Source organism: Nicotiana tomentosiformis, chromosome 5, assembly GCF_000390325.3.
Source record: "Nicotiana tomentosiformis chromosome 5, ASM39032v3, whole genome shotgun sequence".
In the NCBI taxonomy this organism is placed as follows: domain Eukaryota; kingdom Viridiplantae; phylum Streptophyta; class Magnoliopsida; order Solanales; family Solanaceae; genus Nicotiana; species Nicotiana tomentosiformis.
The window spans coordinates 13,254,044-13,275,751 of record NC_090816.1 but is presented as its reverse complement, the minus strand read 5'-3'; the positions used below and the strand labels follow the sequence as shown (position 1 = coordinate 13,275,751).

Below are 21,708 nucleotides of genomic sequence, written 5' to 3'. Positions count from 1 at the left end.
GAGGAGGTTGGTAATATTGGTGGAAAACCATTTGTGGTTAGTTGATGAAGATTGTGACTAATTTAGGTTAATATTGGTTGGTTGTTACTTGTTTATGAGACAGGAAACTTTTTGGATAGCCTAAAAATTGGGAAAACTTTGTCCGTTTTTCTATAAAATACCGATAAGGCTTTTTTGGGAGCACTTGCTCCTAAGCGCCGATCATAATCCTAAATTGGGTAGTGACATTACTCCACTGCTTGTGGATCCAGAAACAGAAATAGCAGTTGCAGCTTCTGTTCCAGACATGATTCAATCCTCAGGTAGAGGTAGAAATAAAATGAAAATGATAGAGACCTGAGAAAATTTATGAATGGATCGAGCTAAATCTGCTCTAATACCATGAAAGAAAAGACTGAAATTGTGAAAATTTTCTCCTTGTAATTTTATTCACAGTACTCTCCTCCTTATATACAAGTATATGGTGTAGATACAAAAGAATGTAAATAAATATTCCTATACACTTAAACTATTTCCTATTGGTTCATTGTGTAACTAACTAATAGAAATTATTCTTTATAATATGTGTGCATGTGTTATTCACGTGTGGAAGCTTCTATTGCTCTTTCCTCATTTGAAATGAAGGTTGTTAAATGAATGGCTAGGATTTAGCCTTCTCTTCTCAAACCAACGTGTCAGATGCTCATGATCTTGATACGTAGCACTTCATAAATTAAAATTAGCATCTCAACAACATTTCGTCATACATAAACTCGAACTTCTCTTTATAAACTCCGAAATCCTACACTTCTTCTTCTCACTTCTTCTTCTCTGTTGTATGCTTACCTTCTTTATCATCCTTTGAATTAATATGGGGGTTCTGATCTTCAACACAACTTGTAGACCGACCTGAATATATTATAGTGATAATAAAGCGAGAAACTTCAACTAAAAAAGATAGTACGGTGCACAAAGCATGTCGTATTCATCAGGGTCTGGGGAAGAGGCATACCCCAAGGAATATGATATACACAGTCTACCATAATACTAGCATTAATGACTGTTTTTACGGCTCAAACCCGTAACATGTAGGTCACATGCACAACTTTACCATTGCTCTAAATATATACATGTCAAGTTTAACGTTGTTAATATGAACATTCACCAATTTGCTAAACCAATTAATCTGGTACCTGATTACAGCTCAGTAGTTCAACAATCAATTAACCATGGGACCCCAAAGAAAACAAGACCCCATCAAATCTTAACTACAATATACAAAGTCCACTCAATGTCAACATGAAGTGGGACACAGAAATAACTCATCAATAAGTAGAAAATATATATAACCTACCAAATGCCAAGTTACAAAAAAGGTTCACTGAATTTCAGATACCCCCAACGGATTTGAAACAAAAATGAACATCCTTATAATAAAGGCCCTACATACCATCACCAAAAAAAAAAAAAAAAAACTATTTTATCATTAATTCAACGCATGTTGAATAGATCACTTTACTTGTATGACTTAGATATTTCGTATTTTCTCTAACCAACTTGGAGAGATCACAAAATCCTACTGTTTTACTTCAATACCATTAAACATCCACTCTCAGCTAGGCGTTCTTGTTATTCTAGATTTTTCTAGTTTGTTCATCGGCTTGTGTTTCTTGTGTTTCATTTTATGTGAACTTATTTTCTTTTTAGTCCGTGATAAAAAAATGACATATTTTCTTATTTGGAATCAATTTATCTTTATGCAATGATTTATAACCACACAAAATATATGTGCTTCATTTTACACTACAAATTCAAAAATCACCTCTCTTTTCTTAAGCTTCATTCCTATCCCAAATGAGTTCACATAAATTGAAATGGAATGTGAAATTAGACTGTTATGACTAGCTTACGCTAATAAAGTTGCACATAGAAAGTTGAAATATGAAAAAATGTTACTTATAAGGCTTAGAGATACTTTGATGATGTAAGATATTACTAAATCTATCGTACAAGGTTGACACAAAGTAAAAAATACTATACCTTATTAAAGGTATATTTTGACCGACTTAGTCTAACATGTCAGAACTAGGAAAGATGGCAAAATTATTTTCAATTGTGTCAATATCATGAAATAGTTTCTTATTCTACTTTGCTCACCTTTTTTTTTTCTTTTTAGGTTTCAAAGTCCACAACTTTGAAATGTATATTGAAAACAAAAGGATCAAATTCACATGTGAATCCCTCGAGTTCCAATTTTCAGCTCTAGTTGTGAAATGAAAGAAGATAAACAATACTAATTAGATGGCAGTTTGACTACTTGTATGAATTATTGATTTGAGGTTTAGATAAATTCTTTTGCTTTTTCTTCCTTAAGAATTACATACAACCTTTATGCTGACTTTTCTTTATTAAAAATGCTTGAAACTCTATTTATTTTTCATCAAAATGACTGAAAATCTATAATTGACAAAACCTTTAGATTAATTTCCTATTTACATGAAACAAGACATAGTCTGAGAAATAAAATAAAATAAAAAGATCCATGGCATTCCTATTGTTTACGATTTCTAACCCCCCCCCCCCCCCCCCCCACCAACCCAAAAAAAGATTTGGACCATTTTCAGATTTGTGCATGTCATTCTTACCAGGGAGCGTCCTTTTATTAAAAAAAAATATTCATTCTTACTAGGGAACGTCCTTTTGTTAAAAGAAAAATATTCGCCATTTTAAACCCAAAAACTCTATTAATTCGGAGTAGGGGCAGATAAATTCGAATTAATACTTCCTCCATTCCTAAATTATGACAGTACTTTTTAATTTGGCAAGAAGTTTAAGAATGAAAACAATTTTTTTGAAATTTATGGTCTAAAAAATTAAAGTCTTAGATATTTAGGTGACAACAAATCATCTCATTAAGGATAAAAAAGATAAAATAGAAAATATAAAGTTAAATTATTTTCAAATATATAAATATGATTATTTTTTGGAATAGACTAGAAAAAGGCCAAATAAAAAAAAAAAAAAAAAAAAGGAATTTACATTACTTCCATTTCCATTGCATACAAACGGAATAAACCAATTGAACAAAATTTCTAGACTGAGTTCATATTTACATTTAACTTTTATCCAATTTCCCAAAAGGGACCCCATATTTTTCTTTTTTGGACATCCCTTTATTTGTTCAATCCATTTTATGAAACCAAAAATGGTGACAAAGGTGGCACTTCAAAAATACCCTTTCCATCTCCACAATCCCAAATTGAAGACCAATTTGAAGGTGTCAATGGAGTTACCATTTGCTCTCTTTTAACCTCCTTTTTTACCACAACAACTTCATCTTCATTCACCACTTCTCTTACCCTTTTCCCACAAGAATTTAAATTTGAACTAACCCTTTCCTCAATCACATTATTTTCTTGCTTAAAGTTGCTTACTTCAAGTGGGAAATTCAAGATTGCTTTACTCCCTCTTAGCTTAAATGCTGCTCTATCATATGCCATAGCTGCTTCTATTGCAGTTTCAAAAGTTCCTAACCAAACCCGAGTTCCCTTTCGGGTCGGGTCACGAATTTCAGCAGCAAATTTCCCCCATGGCCTTTGCCTTACTCCTCTGTATTTCTTCTGAACAGAGTACTCTGTTTTTGATTCCTCTGTTTTTGGCTCCTCTGTTGTTGGTTCCTCTGTTTTCTTGACATTAGGTATTGTAATATTTAGAGAAGGTTTTCTTTCATTAAAACTTGTTTTTTTGGGGGAATTTGAGATTGTTATACGAGGTACTAAGTTGGGTTTTGGTTCAAATTCAAAAGAATTAAATTCTTGGTTCAAACTTTGAGCTAAGTTTGTGGGATCAAAAGAGAAATTTTCCATTTTGAGATCAGAGGTTAAAGAATCAAATGATTCAGAAACAGAGGAGTTTTGAGAATAAAGGGTACTACTTGTTTCTGATGATGAGCAATAATTTTCCATAAAAACAACATCATCAAGAAGATGCTCCCTTATCAAATCAAGATCCATTTAAATCTTTTAGAGAAATGAAAAAACTTGTAAAGGGAAAATTTGGGGGAGGAGAGGATTTTTTTTTTCTTGTTCAAAAAATGAAAGAATTAAAGGGAATTTGAGTTGAATTGAGTGGAAAAGAAAGAGTGAAGAGGGAGGATTATAAAGGGTGGAAATTTTTGCGTCAAGTGGAGGTTTAGAGGAGGTTTCTTGGTTGGAGAGAGGAAGCCTCCTGTGGGCTATCCAATTCATTATTTTAAGTATAAAAGAGTACTAGTTGTAGTTTTTTTTTATTAAAATAAAAGTAATGTATGATTAAAGTTGTTCATCTTTTGTCAAAAAAGAAGAGAAAAACAAAGCAGATGATGTTGGTTTTATGTCTTTTTTAGTCATTGATGATTGTTGGTTATTGTGTCTTCCACACGACCTAAGTTTCCACGTTACTTCTTTTTATTTTATTTATCTTTCTATTTTTTCAATTTTCTCTTTTGCTTTTTGGTTCAAGGGTTTAATAAGTTCTACTCTATCCATTTGAATTTATTTGAATCTTTTCGAGGAGTATAGGATCAAATTAATTAATTTTCATAATAAATATAGATATAAATTTTTAAGTATTATAAAATAAAATTTATTTATTTAAAAACTATATAAAAAATATTATAAGTCACAATAGTTAACTATTTAAAATATTTAAAAATTATTTTGCAAAATATTAATTAAAGAAAACCTTACTAAACTGCTCAAATAGTAATAGGTTCATTATTTTGTAAACATGTGAAATATATTTCTACATCAAGAATGAAGAGAATTTTTGTAGGAAATGCCCTTCTATTTATTTCTCATTTGATATCTTGATAAAAAGATTAAAAAGAAAACACCACGAGAAGTAACTAGCGTCTTGTTGATATATATATACAACGAACCAGACCGGGAGAGAGAAAGGATTCTTTTTTCAAGGTTGTCAATGGGCTGGGCCCGAGCTCGATTTGAAAGGAAGCCTCTTTAGATGAAAAGGAGGATGCTACCAAGGCGAGAAGGAAGAAGAGGAGTTTATATATATATATATATATATTTGTGTACTTTTACTGTTTCAATTTATATGATACATTTCGTTTATTGATAGTCTGTTTGATGCATCTTCCAAACTTTTTTGATTAGTTCAACTTGATATTTTAAAGTAAAAATTTAGATATTCAAAAACTATACGAAAAGTACTATAAGTTACAATTTTCATGCCAATATGATTAAAAAATATATTTTTAAATATTGATCAAACTTTACAAAATTTAAATCTCGAGAAGCGAATGTGAAATATAAATTGAAATGAATGGAGTAACATTAGACAAATTCAATATTCGGAAAATGGAAAGACATGCCTTAATTCTTGGTGACATATTTTAAAGTCGTGCTGATCCAAATTTACATAGGATATTATTACTAATGAACCGGGTTACATATGGTATCAAAGTCAACCAACTTGCAACTTTTGGGCTTGATGAAACAAACCTTAGTGTCGACTGAGTTTAGGTAAATGTTACATCTTTGAGCTGATGGTGGCGCGAGACGTTGAGTTCCGAAAGGGAGTGTACATAGGATTTAGGCAAATCTCATGTCAATAAAATACAAAAGAAAATGTTAGTGCGTTTTAAAAAAAGCAAAGGCCCTAGTGATGATTTTTAATATCATGAGGATGTTGGGTTAGAGAGAATCATATCACTAATGGAGTTGATTGTTATAATTGGAGAGATGTTAGAGTTAATGAAGGCTTATGAATATTAAATTAAAATTTATTGATCTTTTATTTCCTTGAGTTCAACTTATATAATTGCGGTTAGTTAAGCATAACAAATGAAATTAGTATCCTGAAATATAAAATAAATAATATTTACTAACAAGTTAATTTGTAATGATGTACACTATCGGATATAAGTTAAATCCTATTTCCATTTAGTTTCTAGCTTTCCTATATTTTGTAGGAGGTGACTTGTTGTAATAATAACAATAATAAATGGAAAATTTCACGTAAGAATAATTGGGCTCCCTATTTTTTAATTTTTTGCTCACATTTCAATTTATAACCAACTAGCCCAAAAATAATAGGTTAAGATTCAACATCCAACTTCAATAGGTTCTCGAAATTACTATTTAACTTTTTTTTAAAAATTACTCAAGCTTTTAAGTTAATTTTCGAATCAGTAACTGTGACTCAAATATTAGTTCAACAAACCAAATCCATTTGGGTGGTGAAAATTAGATTTTTAACAAGCTTAAATATGTGGATTTAAATTCCGAATTTGATTTTGTGAGAAATTTGGAGTGGGTGTTATTTAAACTTGTTAGAAATAGTATAAGGAGGTTGTATATAAAATTTGAAGTCATTTAATGGAGATTTGGACTGGTTTTGAACAAGAATTGCAATTGAAAATCGTAAAAGAAGTTCATCTACAGACGCTTGTATAAAGGTGTATAATAGTGTATAAGATGTGTTTATACACTCATATACAAGATTATACTACATAATTATACAAAAAACTGACTTCGCCTTCTTCCTTGCGTCTTTTCTGAAATTTAACTCAAATATTGCTCAAATCTACTCCAAATCACTTCAAATTTAAATTTTGAACTCCTTTTGACATTTTCAATCAACTGGAACAACACTCAATCCAAACAACTAACAAACTCAAAAAATCATATTTTCGAAAGCAAAGCTTTGAATGGCCTTCAATGGTGGACTTTTACTCTTCAATTTTCTTACATTGCAACTAGGTGCGACAACGGGGGAAGCAGAAAATACATGGGCCCTTTAAGCATATGTAGAAAATGTGAGAAGAAGAGAGAGAGAGTGAAAGCAATGGTTGTGAGAACACAGAATTAACTCCATAGCTTTTAGAAACAATAGTTGTAAGAACACAGAATTTGAATTTGCTAGTGTTTTCAAAATATGTACAATATGGGCTAGGTCAGGTAAAACTTAAAAACATGGGTCATTTTTTTTATGATGTAAAATTACGTATATTTTCTTCTAATTCTTTCATAATAAATCCAGTATAATAATGAGAAAGGAGGGAATTACGGCTGGTTGTTTGAGCATTGTTTCCAATAATTAGTCGGATATTTCAACGTTAACAAAGTGTGATTGCGGTTAAGTTTCCTAAGTCAAAAATATAATCTACTTACTTTGGTAGATGTTGAAAGGAAAGAGATCGTTTTAAATTGAATGACTTTGGTATTTACGACTATCACTACTAACATAAGTTGAATTCTTTGTATCATATTTTAATATGATTAATATTCTTTAATAATACTAGTATATATAATACAAAGTAATGAATACTTAATGAACAATAACACACGTTTTTTACCAAGAATATTTTTACTATATAATTCATGCAATAGTCCTTTTCTCACATCATACAATTGTCAAGGAATAGAATGTATTAATTACATTTTCCGAAAACTCAATATAAGTAGGTTGTTACACAAATTGCAAAATTATATATTCTCAAAATATATTTTCCTAATGGGTTATCCGAACACAAATTTTCCCCAATTCTTTTTTTCAATTGTTTTCTAAATCTTAAATTTTTTGAAAAAATTCAACCAAATATATTGTCTAAGACATGATAAGTATGCATGTGATTTTTTCTTGTTTCCCACCCAGTATTCACTTTTAGGGTCCAAACTAATTTAAATTCGAACAGTATAAAACTTATTAAAGGGAAAAATTCTCCCAACCAAAAAAAATTATTTTTAAAGTTCTAACTTAAAATCTCTAATAAAATATGAGACCTCTATATAACTAAACTTATCACATTAAGAGGAAGCAGCTAGCAAAATATTGCACGCAAATCGACTAAAATTTGATAGGTAGCTAGCTTGACCTTCTGAAACAGACTTTTCAACGACTTTTTCATATTTTAGTCAGATATTTGTATTATTAAAACTTAGGGCGGAGCTGGACCGTTTAGAGTAGTTTCCGTCGAATCTAGTAACTTTGATTCGAACCTTATTTTTGTCTTAAAAATTTATTAAATATATATATGTAAATTATTAATTTAAAATTCAATAACTTAAAACGATTAAAACCCTGAACTCATAAATTTTAAATCATTATTTGGCCTCTCAAATAAAACTTATGACTAGAGATATCTATATACAGTATAATAACTGCTTAACTTGACATGCAATATCAACTCAAACAAGGCAAGCAAGTATTCTAACAACTTGCAATTTGCAAAGAGTCACTTTCTTTGCTTTGGTGGCTTTTCATCAACTTGGTGTTGGCCCTGAGAATAATCCAGGTTGCTGCCTTAGGTTTTGTTTTGTTTCTTTTTCTCTTTTTTAATTGTTTTGTGTTTTGTTTTTTGTTTTTTTCTAAGGCCTGAGGGGATGTATCTGATCACTTTTGTTTAGGGTCGTTTTGTCTCTTACCAAAAGCCAATTACTCAGGGTTTACGGTTTGAAAGATATCACTATTTTTTAAAATCTATTTTTTATATAGGGTGTAACTGCGAAAATATCACTATTTTTAAATTTATCAAACTTTTCAGATGCCAATAATCCTTGTCTTTACAATATAGGTCCGCATCTATCTGTTACTTGATTATAATATAGAAATTATTTATACAGTAAATAGTAATATATTATTTGATACATAAATAAATAATAATATAGGAATTGTTATGTGAAAATTTTATTTTACGGATCTTTTTATCGTTAGTTAATTTTGTTTATGCTAGTACATATTAACATATTCTCGCAATGGTGATATTAGCGATGCAGAATATTATGATCGAGATTATTTTTGTTAGCGCGGTAAACCAAGAATGTCTTAATTAAAAGCGGCATTATTTTTTTTGCTAATTAAAGCGGCATTGTATTAACTTGCTTTGTACCTTTCAGGTTTGAACTTTTGATTTAAAAAATATCAAAAAGAGCTGCTGGATTTGTAATTTTGTTTATTGGTTTATCTATGACACAATGTTTAGCCGACATGATCAATTATAATCTTTCACTTTATCCAGTTGCTTATTGTATATTCTCGTGGGCCAGATTAATCTCCATTTACCTTTGAAATCTTTCTTTTATAATTTTATTTATTTCCTTCTCTTCTTTCAAATCAGACGGCTAGAAAACCTGAGGCATAATTCTCCAAAATGAAAGTTTTTTTTTATCGCAGAGTTGTTGTCATTTTATCTAGATTATTAATTAATATTTATTATAAAAATTGATTTATAATTACCTTATAAGTTACCTGATCGTCTAAATATTTTGTGCATCATCGGTGTGTAGAACTTACTTAGACATAGAATGTGAGACTTATGAAGGTTAGGAAAAAAAATAATTCGTGAACTTGATCTATCACCTAGGATTTATAAATTCTTTTAGTTTATTTTTTTTTCCACATAGACATAGCCTTGCTTCCCAAAATTCTTGAAGCATTAGGGATGCTATTAGATTAATTTTCATACTCCTTGTTAGTTTATATTCTAAGAAATAAAATTTTGAATCCCAAATCTTACACTTTGGTGAAAAGTACAAATTAAAAGTGATGTATGTTAAATTCTTGAAAAATCAGGGAGTCCATCTAAGCTATTAGGGGATATAAATATTTATGGATGAAAAGATGTTTAAATCAATATAATATTAAAAAAAAGATATAATATTGCATTTCTGTTAAATCGATATAGTATTGCATTTCTCTCTAATCTTCTTTCGAAAGAACAAAAAATTCAGATATGAATGTGATGATAAAGGGTATTAGTTTCAATTCAAAAAGAATAGGAAATAAGGGGCTGCAAGTAAAATTAGAGTGTGTAAATGACTTTTCGAGATAACTTCAAGGTACAATTAATGTATGTAAATTTTCGTGACGTTAGAATATGTAAATAAATTATTTATCTATTTATTTAGTTTTTATGTGCATCATAGATATAGAGACATTCTAGTGAAATTTGTCCCTTTAAGATGTTGAACATAATAGTTCATCGCAGTAGTAAATTAATATTGCCGTTTTACCACTTTTGTACATTTTCCAAAATTATTTCCTTTAATTTTAGCTTAGAGTGTGACGGTGTGACCTGTGGGTAGAACAATTTTTTATTTTTTTGAAATTCAAAATTTTAACTTGTATAGGGTAAAAGTATGCTATGACACGCGGCCGTCCAAGAAAGGGACACATGGAACCCAAGACAGGGAGATGGCTAAAGATCGAAGGCAAATGTTTCGTTTGTCACCGAAAAGAATAACACTTATAAAAATGTGATAAATGCTCTTCTCCCTGTAGCATTTAATAGAGAATATTCCATGGCATTAAGAGCAGTTACCCGTTACAAGAAATTTGACATTAATGTTCACCGTTATATCTTCATCAATGCCCCTCATAATTGACATTAAAGAAGGGCACGACCCTAGAACCTTCTTCATAATTATAAATAGTGAGCTCAGTTGTCATTGTAAAGGACAAGAATTTTCTAGCAAACTTATGATATACTCTATACAAAGCTCAATCCAATCTTATCTTCTTATTTCTTGATTTTCTTTGTTGTTGTGCCCGAAAACTCTATTCCCATAATTGTTACTTCTGTTGTTTCGTTTACATCCTAAGGCTAAGTAATGTGTAATTCTTCGATTATTTTATTTATTTCAGGATCAAATTAATTCGCTTATCTATAAATCACGTATAAACTCAACTGTACCATTTTACGGGTAAACAGTTTGGCGCCCACCGTGGGGCCTAGATAGCCGTGTAATTAAATTGATCCTTGCCTTTTTTACTAACGTGTTTTGATTGTTTTTGTCTTAGAAAAAATCATAAGACATGGCAGATAACACTGTTAACGACATGCACAACCCCGAGATTCGAGGGGATCAACCTCATTCCGAAGACTCAATCAGTGACACCCACAATGAGGGGAATGACGCTACACCAGTGCATGACAGGAAGTATCCTCGACATGTTTGGGGGACCACTCCCGATGACGCTGAAGAGGAGCATGTCGTCGACGCGGTAAGGGTCTTGCAAGAAAAACAGGCGATCATTCTAGGCCATCTAACGCGACAGGATAAAGTTATGACGGAGTTAAGGCAAGCGCTGTCGGGAGCTTCAAATAATGCAAAAGACGAGTTCCGACTCCTCCCGGGGTTCCCACGAATCAAACGACGCGGGGGATCGACAACAATACTCCCCAGGGTGAAATTGGCTCTGATGGGGCAGGAGGGAAGGGATCCGGCCTCAACAACGAGAATGATCCTTTCAAGAATGAACTTTTACGGTTCATGAGGGAAGTAAACGCCCGCATGGACCAGATCCCGGGAACGCCACCGGTGCTGAAAGGTCCGGACTCAAAAAAGTATACTCAATTGCCGTACAAGCCAAGTGCGGCACTAGAGTTAATCCCAAAGCGATTTAAAATACCTAAAGTGCCAAAGTATAACGGAACTTCAGACCCCCATAAGCATATTACCATCTACACAATGGAGATAAAGGGAAATGATTTAGCCCCTCACGAAATTGAATTTGTGCTGCTGGAGAAATTTGGAGAAACCCTCACGAGTGGACCCTTGATATGGTATTCGCTGTTACCCGAGCATTCCAAAGATTCCTTTGAAATGCTTGCAGATTCTTTCATCAAGGCTCATGCCGGGGCAAGAAAAGTATAGGCCCGAAAGGCCAACATATTCAAGATTGCGCAAGGAGAGTATGAGCTGCTACGAGAGTTCGTTACCCGATTTCAGAAGGAGAGTATGTTACTCCCGGATGTCCCTGATGAATGGGCGGTTGAGGCGTTCACCAAGGGATTAAATCCGAAGAGTTCAAACGCTTCCCGAACATTGAAGAAAAGCCTACTCGAGTTTCAAGCAACGACCTAGGCGGATGTCCACAACCGGTACGAATCAAAAATAAGGATCGAAGATGATTAGGTTGGTTTTTCGTCGTCGACCAAAGAACGAGAAAAGAATAGGGAAAATCAAAGGATGATAATGACACAGACAAGCAGACTTTGATGGGCTAGTTTTTGCCGTACGAATGAACCGAAGGCCGGAGGAGAGGTTTTCAGACAGCGGACAGGTTCACCGTTGACAGGAGGACTGATCGCGGTCGGAACAATCGATCATTGTAGGATAAAGAAGTGGAAGGATCGCGGGGATCCTTCTTACCCCAAATTATCAGAATACAACTTCAATGTCAGTATAGTGAAGTTGGTATCGGCCATGAGAAACATCAAAGAAGCACGGTTCCCAAACCCGATAAGATCTGATTCCAGCCAGAGGGATCCCAACTTGTGGTGTGAATACCACGGGACGAATGGCCACCGGACAGGGGATTGTCGACATCTTCGGGAAAAACTGGCAACATTACTGAAAAATAGTCACCTCAGAGAATTCTTGAGTGACCAAGCTAAGAACAATTATGGTCGTAACCAAGATAACACAGAACTCTCGAAAGCAGGAGAAGATTCCCCGCGTCAAACAATCAACATGATCTTCGGAGGAAACGAGATTAATGGGGTCACCTTTTCAGCAGCAAAGAAGACAAAAATATCAATAACGCATAGCAAAAGGCTTCGGGAAGACGATATCACTTTTACGGAGGAGGACACAGATGGATTACTGCTACCACACAATGACGCACTGTGGTAGATGGTGATATGGGATACAACATCATTCTGGGAAGGTCATGGTTGCACGAGATGAAAACTGTACCATCAATTGCTGAACTTTTCAACGCCTGACAAATTAAGCAGATAAGGGGTGACCAACCGGCGGCAAGGGAGATGAATGCAATTTCGGTCTCCAGTAGCAAAGGAAAGGAACACGTGGCATAGCAATTACAGGGATCTGCACCTACTCTTGAACTAGATAAAGTTAGCCAGGCATCGGAAAATTATCAAGTGCCGAGATACTTCCAAGTTCCAGAAGAGGCCGATGCAACGAAGTCCACAACGGAAGACCTGTAGCACGTGGCATTGTTTGAAGAATTCCTAGAAAGGAAATTCCACCTGGGGACAGGACTGCACCCAGAACATAGGTCCGATCTTAGTAAATTCCTTAAATCTAACACTGATTGTTTTTCATGGTCACATGAAGATATGACAGGTATCTCGATAGAGGTAGCCATACATAATTTAAGCTTAGATTCTAACATACCGTCGGTAAGACAAAAAAAGCGCTCAATCGTTCAAGCCGGGAATAAATTCGTCAAAGAAGAGGTAACCCACTTACTTAGTATCGGTTCGATCCTAGAGGTAAGATATTCAGACTGGCTAGCTAATGTATTAGTAGTTCCTAAGAACAACAATAAGTTTCGCATGTGTGTATATTATAAAGATCTTAACAAGGCATGCCCGAAAGACTCATTCTCATTGCCAAACATCGATCAAATGATTGATGCCACGGCCGAGCACAAATTAATGAGTTTCCTCGATGCTTATTCTGGGTACAACCAATTAGGAAAAAACTTCGTTTATAACAAATTCTGGTATATATTGTTACAATATGATGCCATTCGGGTTGAAAAATGCCAGAGCCACTTATCAGCGGCTCGTGAAACAAGATGTTTGAAAATCAAATAGGAAAAACTATGGAAGTTTATATAGATGATATGCTCGTTAAGTCTTCAAATACAGGTGATCATCTTAAACAAGGAACCATAATATGAAACGTAATCCCGAGAAATGCGCGTTCGGGGTCAGCTCTGGTAAGTTTCTGGGATTTCTGGTATCCCAAAGGGGGATTGAGGTAAACCCCGATAAGATCAAGGCCATAGAAGATATCCCGGACCAACTATCAAACGTGAAGAAGGTCCAAAGGCTTACGGGGAGATTGGCAGCTTTGAGCATATTCATTTCTCGGTCGTCAGAAAAGTGTCATCATTTCTTCGCACTGCTCAAAAAGAAAAATAGTTTCGAATGGACCCCGGAGTGCCATCAGGCATTGAGGGATTTGAAGAAGTACTTGTCAAGCCTTCCATTGCTTTCAAAACCAAAAGTAGGGGAAACGTTGCTGGTTTACCTCGCAGTCTCGGAAGTTGCGGTAAATGCGATTTTAGTCCGAGAGGAGGAAGGTACGAAATCTCCCATTTATTATGTTAGTAAAATTTTAAGGGGAGCAGAAACGTGTTACCCACATTTGGAAAACTGGCCTTAGCTCTCGTAGTCACTGCTCGGAAGCTGAGGCCCTGCGTCCATTGCCACCCGTTAGCCGTGGTGTCTACTTTCCCTTTACGAAACATCCTCCATAAACCCGAGCTCTCAAGTAGATTGGCCAAATGGGTCGTCGAAATGAGTGAATATGACATAGAGTATAAGCTGAGGACTGTAATTAAGTCGCAAGTCTTGGCTGACTTCGTGGCTGATTTCAGTCTGGGATTATTACCTCTGGCAACCAAGGAAGCAGTAATGGTGTCGGAATCGACATCAGGCTTTTGGACCTTATTTACGAACGGAGCTTCCAACGTGAAAGTGTTCGTGCTCGGTATAGTCTTAATCATGCCTTAGGGGGAAACCCTAAGGCTAGCTATCAGGACAGTCCATTTAACTAACAGTGAAGCAGAGTATGAAGCTACTATTTTAGGGCTCAAGTTGGCCCGGGGACTTGACTTCGAGGTCATTGAAATCAAATGCGACTCACAGCTGGTGGTAAATCAGGTCTACGGGACTTTTAGATCAAAGAGGATCGCATGCAACAATACGTGGTAAAAGTTTAAGCTCTGCTGGCGCAATTTCGAGATTGGTCAATTACTCATATCCCAAGGGAAGAACACGCAGAAGCAGATGTATTGGCAAGCCTAGGATCATCAATAGAAATAAAGGGATCGGAGTCTAGGACGGTAGTACAACTGATGAACTCAGTCTTGGATACAGATGGTTACTACGAGGTAAATTCAACTAATCTGGTCTGGGACAGGAGGAATGAAATTATCGATTATCTCGAACATGGGAAGCTACCTGAAGACCCCAAAATATCACGGGCACTACGTGCCAAAGCAGCGTGATATAGCTTCAAGGGTAGGCCAATTGTATAGAAAATCTTTTCAAGGCCCGCTGGCCCAATGCTTAGGAGCGTCTAAAGCTAACTATGTCATGAGAGAGGTTCACGAAGGGATATGCGACAACCACTCGGGCACAGATTCCTTAGTGCTGAAGTTGGTAAGGGCAGGATATTACTGGCCCCGCATGGAACAAGACGCCAAGGACTTCGTACAAAATGTGATAAGCTTCAACGCTATGTGCCACTGGTGCATCAATCGGCAGAACCCTTACATTCGGTCATATCTCCTTGGCCGTTCATAAAATGGGGTTGGAAATCGTCGGACCACTACCACCGGCTCCCGTAAAGGTAAGATTTCTTTTAATTTTGATTAATTATTTTTTTAAGTGGGTGGAAGCAGGTCCTTATCAGAAAATCGGAGAACGCGAAGTGGTAGATTTCTTGTGGGAAAATATAATTTGCAGGTTCGGAATACCTAAAGAGATAGCATGCGACAATGGGCCACAGTTTATCGGCGCAAAAATTACAAAGTTCCTCCAAGATTTAAAAATAAAGAGGATCACATCTTCACCCTATCATCCAAGTGCAAACGGCCAAGCGGAGTCGACGAACGAAGTGGTTATTCAAAACCTCAAGAAAAGGTTGGAAGCGGCTAAAGGAAATTGGCCCGAGGAATTACCCGGAGTCATATGGGCATACCAAACTACGGCTAAGTCGAGCACAGGGGAAACTCATTTTCCCTCGTGTACGATGCAGAAGCTTTAATCCTGGTGGAAGTAGGGGAACCCACCTTGAGATACTTTCATACAGATGATAAATCGAACAACGAAGCAATGCTAGTCAAATTGGAACTGCTCGATGAACGCAGGGACTTGGCGCATGTAAGAATGGTAGCTCAAAAGCAGATATTGGAGTGGTATTATAATCGAAGAGCCAACCTCCGCTATTTCAAAGTAGGAGACTTGGTCCTAAGAAAAGTAACTCACAACACCCGGGAGCTCAACACGAGGAAGCTAGGTCCAACGTGGGAAGGCCCCTACCTGGTTTCATCTATCATCGGAAAAAGGTTCATACGAGTTGGAAAACCAAAATGGAGAAAAGTTGCACAGCAATTGGATCGTGGCACACCTCAAAAGATATTATTGCTGATGAACATTATCCGATCAGAAAGTATATGTTGCACTCTTTTTTCCTTCATTCAGTTTTTGTCTCAGTTGGATTTTTCTGGCAAGGTTTTTAACGAGGCAGCAATGAAAAGCATACTACGAAGACAACAACAATAAGACCTTTAATAGCAAGGCACAAAAGCAAAGATCTACTTGGGGATGGTTAGTTAATCTTTTTCTTTATAGCAGATTCCCACCGGGAAGTTAAGTTTGCTATTGTTCAAAGGTTACCTGATCGTTCACAAGCACAAACCACTAGAGGGCTAGAGTGTTGTTAGATAGTCCTTCGCTCGATAGCATAAGTTCCTAAGGGTAAGTAAATTATGTTACCAAGTTAAGGATTATCTAGCAATGCATTAGTGGAATCTTCGAAGATATAAGACTTCCAGTATTCCAATTCGCACTCTTCGCATTCGAACACTAGGGGGAATGATATGAGGATACGACGACAATGATCAGCACGTAGATCGGGAAGCTAAAAATCGGAAATATAATTACATCATCGGGACCGGAAATTGCGCGGTCAGCCCCGTAGAAATAAGTTGTACAAGTTAGCCATAAGTAATGGCAATTTTTTTCAGCATAGCAAATGCTTATGTATTTTTTGAAAATAGAAGGAATAAAATGAAATCCTTTTGTTTTTATCTTGTTTCTTATCTGAACGATGAATTAACTTTGTCATTTGAAAGTTAAACAAGTACTTCAAATGCTAGTGTCGTAATAAACATGAGACGTCCTCTTCAAGAGCACCGTAAACATAAGAGGGCCCTCTCTTATAAAACTCTCACGTTAAGGGGTTAGTTCCGGTTATGCCCGGAATAAAAAATGCCTTCGGGAAAGATACACCCGAAGCCGTATACGAAAAGATGCAAAACGTAAACTTGCGCAAATACTTATCAAAGCCCTCACGAAAAAGGGCTAATGTCCGTACAAGTTATACGTTTCGTCACCACTTTGTGGAAAATCGTTAGGTATGAATATGTTAGATACCTGTGACTCGATTGGTGAAATAGTATCTCTCCCCCAAAAAGCATGTTTTTTTTTACCGAGCCAAAAATGCTTTTGGGGAGAGTACACCCAAAAGTTTGACATGATAATACACAAAAAAGTTTGCGCAAAATTCTTAAAGAAAATACAAAAATTAAAGACTTACATAAATATTCTAACGAGAAGACGACTCAAACAATACTTGAGCAAAAGATATTTTTATTTACAAAAACATGTCAAAATGGCAGAGGTATGAGAATTGAAAAAGAAAAGAAAAGCTAAACTGCAGTATCTACGGAACCAGGAGGAAAAGAAGTGCCTGCGCCCCTGGGATAAGTAGACAGACCCACCGATGGCTCAACATTTTCACTAGTTTGGCCTTCAGCATCATCATCCTCCGATTCTTCTTTAGATCTTGAAAATTTAGAATCGGAACCAGAAGGACCAGATGCATCAGACCTCACTGGGAGTCCACGTTTAGCAGCTAACTCAAGCTCGCGGGCCTTAGCAATTTCGGCATCAATATCAATGATACCAGCTTTGGCCTCTTCCAAGGTTTTTCTCCTCATGTTGTACATGGCGTAAGTTTTCTTAACAACGAGGGAAGTCGCTCGGCGCTTGAGTTCTTCTTTGAGTTGGGTTACCTCGGCAGAAAGGTTTTTCCGGGCGGACCTAGCAGATTTGAGGCTAACATCAAGGTCGCAGACAGTTGAACTAAAAAACCCATTATGCTCGATAGTTTTCCTATACTTCTCTTCCAGCTGGGCGTGTTTCGCCCCCACATCAGCAAGATCTTCAATTTTGGAGTTCAAGGCTGCCTCTAAGTTAATCACTCTTTTAGTAGAGGCAGCCTGATGTTCTGTTGCAGCAAGAACGGCGTTATGGACTTCAACCCATTTGGCCCTGGCTTCGTCAAATCTAACCCTCAGCGGGCTAATTTCTTGGCTAAGGATTATCACTTCTTGCTCACTTTCCCGCAAACGAGCTTCCAATACAACAGCCTCAACGGCTTTGGCTACGAGTTCCGAAAGGCGAACGACATGTTACTCTTGCTCTGCCAAAAGTTGATCCCGTGTGGAGATAATCTCTTCCTTTTCACGAATCAACCTCTGAAGGCCTCGAAAGCAAGAAAGTTGGCCTACAAAGTAAGAATGGTAAAATTCAGGATATATTCACACCCAAAAAATAGAAGAAGAAAGGAACGTACTACTGCGGCGTTGTCCAACAAACACTCTCCCGAGAGTGCCTGAATCTTTTTCCAGTCTTTCTCTGAAGTCAAAGGCTTCAGATAATTAGCAAGCTCCATTGGCCGGGATAGCAAGTTACATCCGGTAGAGACCGAAAGAGTAACGTTCCTCCTCCTTTGTGGATCTTTAGAAGGGGCAGCATAATTTTGTCCCAAATTCCCATGAACTGGGGACTGTGGAACAGGAACACCTTGTTCATGGTAAAGTGCGGCCGGTGGAGGTATTTGCTGGTGGAAGAGTGGATAGAGATGGAAGTGATGTAGCAGTTGCTGGTGTTGGTGAAGATGGAGATGAAGCTGATGGAGTTGAAGAGTGAGAAGCAGCTGCATCAAATGCAGTGCTGGTTGTTGGATGCTCGCCAACCAAAGACGGCAAGGACCCGGTACTCAGCCCGGCAGTACCGCACACAGTAGTTGGGGCCCGAAAATGGGAGTTGACATTATCTACCAAATCAAATTCTCCCCAAAGTGTCGAGGCATCCTCCTCGATTGGTGTAACACTCTCAACAGGTTGAGCATCCGGTTGAGATGATGAGGATCGTCATCTTCTATGAAGAGAAGCTCCCTCATCACTAGCTTCTTCATTATCGTCGATCGTCACGGTGTCTACGACCGGCCCAGAAAGAGGGCAATCACCATCGCTACCGGAGATGACTCGAGGGCATCGGTCCTCGTCCTCTTATTCTTTTCCCCGGCTGCAGAGGAGCGTCTTCTCTTTGGTTGTTTGTCTTCTAGACGGGAACTCCGTAAAGAAACATTTGCTCTCGAAGCAGGCCCGAAGCCACATGTTTGAGTAAGTGCCTCCTGAAGCAGCCTCGCTGCATCAGCAGGATCAGCCAAGACATCCTCCTCGGGAACAGCAACAGAGCCCACGGGTAGACCTAATTTTATAGACAGGTTAGAAGGGTTCAATCGAGTTTTTCACATGAATAATTGAAACAAGAGGAGTTTGAGTTACCATGATTCTTGGCCTTCCACCCGTATTTAGGGGCCAGTTCTTTCCACAAGCGAGTCTCGGGCGTCGTAACGTCCAAGATCTTTTGTACCCACCGGTCCAAACCTACAATCACCGGTGGGATCCATCGAGTTGCTGAAACAAACGAAGGATGGAGGATCAATACGGCTATAGAAAAATATTTAGTAAAAGGAAATATTAAACAAAGAGCTTACGAGTGTGGTTCCAACCATCCGAAAATCATGGTGACCACGCTTCCACGATAACGAACCATTCCATCCACCCACGGTCATTGTTATCATCCATGCTAGACAACAAAGCATGGTGACCACGCTTGCAGAGGTTTATCATTCCCCCACGGAAGATTTGGGAGAATAGAGATTCATGATATAAGCTAAGGTTAGCTCCTCTCTAGTTTTCTGGCACAAACGCCGAAGGCAAGCAACTGTCTTCCACACAGAAGGGCTTACTTATACCAAACACACTTGGTAGCAGAGGTAAAACTCCGCAATCACGGAGTCAAGCTCTCCGCTCAAAGAGAAGGCACCCAAAGTAAAGGGATACGTGTAAACATATGTAAATCCCTCCTTGGGTAGGGTGACTCGCTTCGATAGATCAGTAGCAATAGTTTCCAAGTCATGGCAGCGGTAGTCTTCCTTCATAGCGGGAATGCTCGAAGGACATATGGAAGAAGAATACCTGCTAACGGCACATGTACGAGAGTTAGCAGTAGAAAATTTCTCTTCGAAGTCTTTTGTGGAAATAAGACTTCTAGGGATGATAGAGCCTATTGTTGGACGAGCAGAGTCCTCGGCCTTGTTCCTGTTTTTTGAAAAACATGTATGTTTTGAGGAAGAAGCCATTGTATGAAAGAATGATAAGGTTTTTCGTTTGAAGAGAATTAGAGAAAATATGAAGAGCAACATGCGAGTTAGATAAAGGAAGCTTGAAAAATTATGAGGTATAAGGGAGAAAGTTGATACGTATAAGTAAAGGTTTTGGCGGCTAAATTCATGGCCATAATTACCTCGATAATCGGCAAAGGTTGTGCTGAATCATGGGACGATGCGTGCTCGGGATATTAAATAAGGAGAGACATGCGTCTAATCAACCGTCAGAAGCCTTCAGAGGGAATTATAGTAATTCCCACCAAAAAAATATTTCTACCAACTTTCCGGTAACACAAAGTCATATCACCGAAAAGTAGGAGGACTATCTGTATAGGGTAAAATATGCTATGACACGTGGCCGTCCGAGAAAGGGACACGTGGAACCCAAGACAGGGGGATGGCTAAAGACCGAAGGCAACTGTTTCGTTTGTCACCGGAAAGAATGACGCTCATAAAGATGGGATGAATGCTCTTCTCCCGGTAGCATTTAATAGAGAATATTCCATGGCATTAAGAGCAGTTACTCATTACAAGGAATTTGGCATTTATGTTCACCGGTATATCTTCACCAATGCCCCTCATAATTAACATTAAAGAAGGACACGACCCTAGGACCTTCTTCATAGCTATAAATAGTGAGCTCAGTTGTCATTGTAAAGGACAAGAATTTTCTGGCAAACTTATGCTATACTCTATACAAAGCTCAATCTACTCTTATCTTCTTATTTCTTGATTTTCTTTGTTGTTGTGCCCGGAAACCTTGTTCCCGAAATCATTGCTTCTGTTATTTCGTCTATATCTTAAGGCTAAGTATTGTGTAATTCTTCGATTATTTATTTATTTCAGGATCAAATTAATTCACTTATCTAGAAACTACTTATAAATTCAACTGTACCATTTTACGGGTAAACATAACTACAGGTCAACAATAACAACATACCTAAGACCATCTCCAATCCAACACTATTTCTTACACCATTTTATTGTGTGAATAGTGTTACACCAAATTTGGTGTAACACTATTCATCAACACCATTACTATTCATCATTATTTTATTATTATCTTTTATTATATAACACTTTGATTTAACATACTATAATTTTGTAATTACTTATAGTTTTTATGTAATATCTTTATAATATTAATTTTATATTTTAATTTTGGTTTATAATTTTTATAAATTAATTTTCATATATTTTATTTTTATATAAAATTGTAAGTTAATTTTATTATAAGTATATAACCATAAAAAAATGAAAAGTGCAAAACTGAAATGTAATATGTTGTTAATAAATAATACAATGTTCATTGATTATCATAAAAACAATTATTTAATACAGTAGCGACTGACATAGATTAAAATTAAAAATACATTAAATAACATAATGGGATGAGGTCGCTTCCATATCCACCAATATCATTAAAATATTGAGTGTATGGGGCAGAGGATTGTTGTGATTGTGACTGTTGAAATTGTTGACTTCTTTTATCCATTAT

General features: G+C 36.5%; 2 protein-coding genes across 2 annotated transcripts; both read right to left on the bottom strand.

The window, feature by feature from the left end:
- Positions 1-3,000: 3,000 nt before the first annotated feature.
- LOC104105249 (ethylene-responsive transcription factor 5-like) lies at positions 3,001-4,201 on the bottom strand. Its single transcript, XM_009613505.4, has one exon. The coding sequence runs from the start codon at positions 3,990-3,992 to the stop codon at positions 3,171-3,173; it is 822 nt and encodes a 273-aa protein (XP_009611800.1). The 5' UTR covers positions 3,993-4,201; the 3' UTR covers positions 3,001-3,170.
- A 13,196-nt stretch (positions 4,202-17,397) lies between these two features.
- Positions 17,398-19,671, bottom strand: LOC138891939 (uncharacterized). The gene is made up of 5 exons (XM_070175627.1): positions 19,592-19,671; positions 19,430-19,488; positions 19,002-19,246; positions 18,227-18,257; positions 17,398-18,134 (listed from the first exon to the last, which is right to left on the bottom strand). Exons 1-5 carry the CDS (start codon positions 19,669-19,671, stop codon positions 17,398-17,400), a joined length of 1,152 nt encoding a protein of 383 aa, XP_070031728.1.
- Positions 19,672-21,708: the final 2,037 nt, after the last annotated feature.

Coding starts and splice junctions, on each gene's coding strand:
- LOC104105249 (XM_009613505.4), bottom strand. CDS start 3,992: ATGGATCTTGATTTGATAAGGGAGCATCTTCTTGATGATGTTGTTTTT.
- LOC138891939 (XM_070175627.1), bottom strand. CDS start 19,671: ATGATAAACCTCTGCAAGCGTGGTCACCATGCTTTGTTGTCTAGCATG. Junction 19,489..19,591: donor GACCGTGGGTGGATGGAATG/GTTCGTTATCGT, acceptor ATTTTTCTATAG/CCGTATTGATCCTCCATCCT. Junction 18,135..18,226: donor TGCTTTCGAGGCCTTCAGAG/GTTGATTCGTGA, acceptor CGGAACTCGTAG/CCAAAGCCGTTGAGGCTGTT.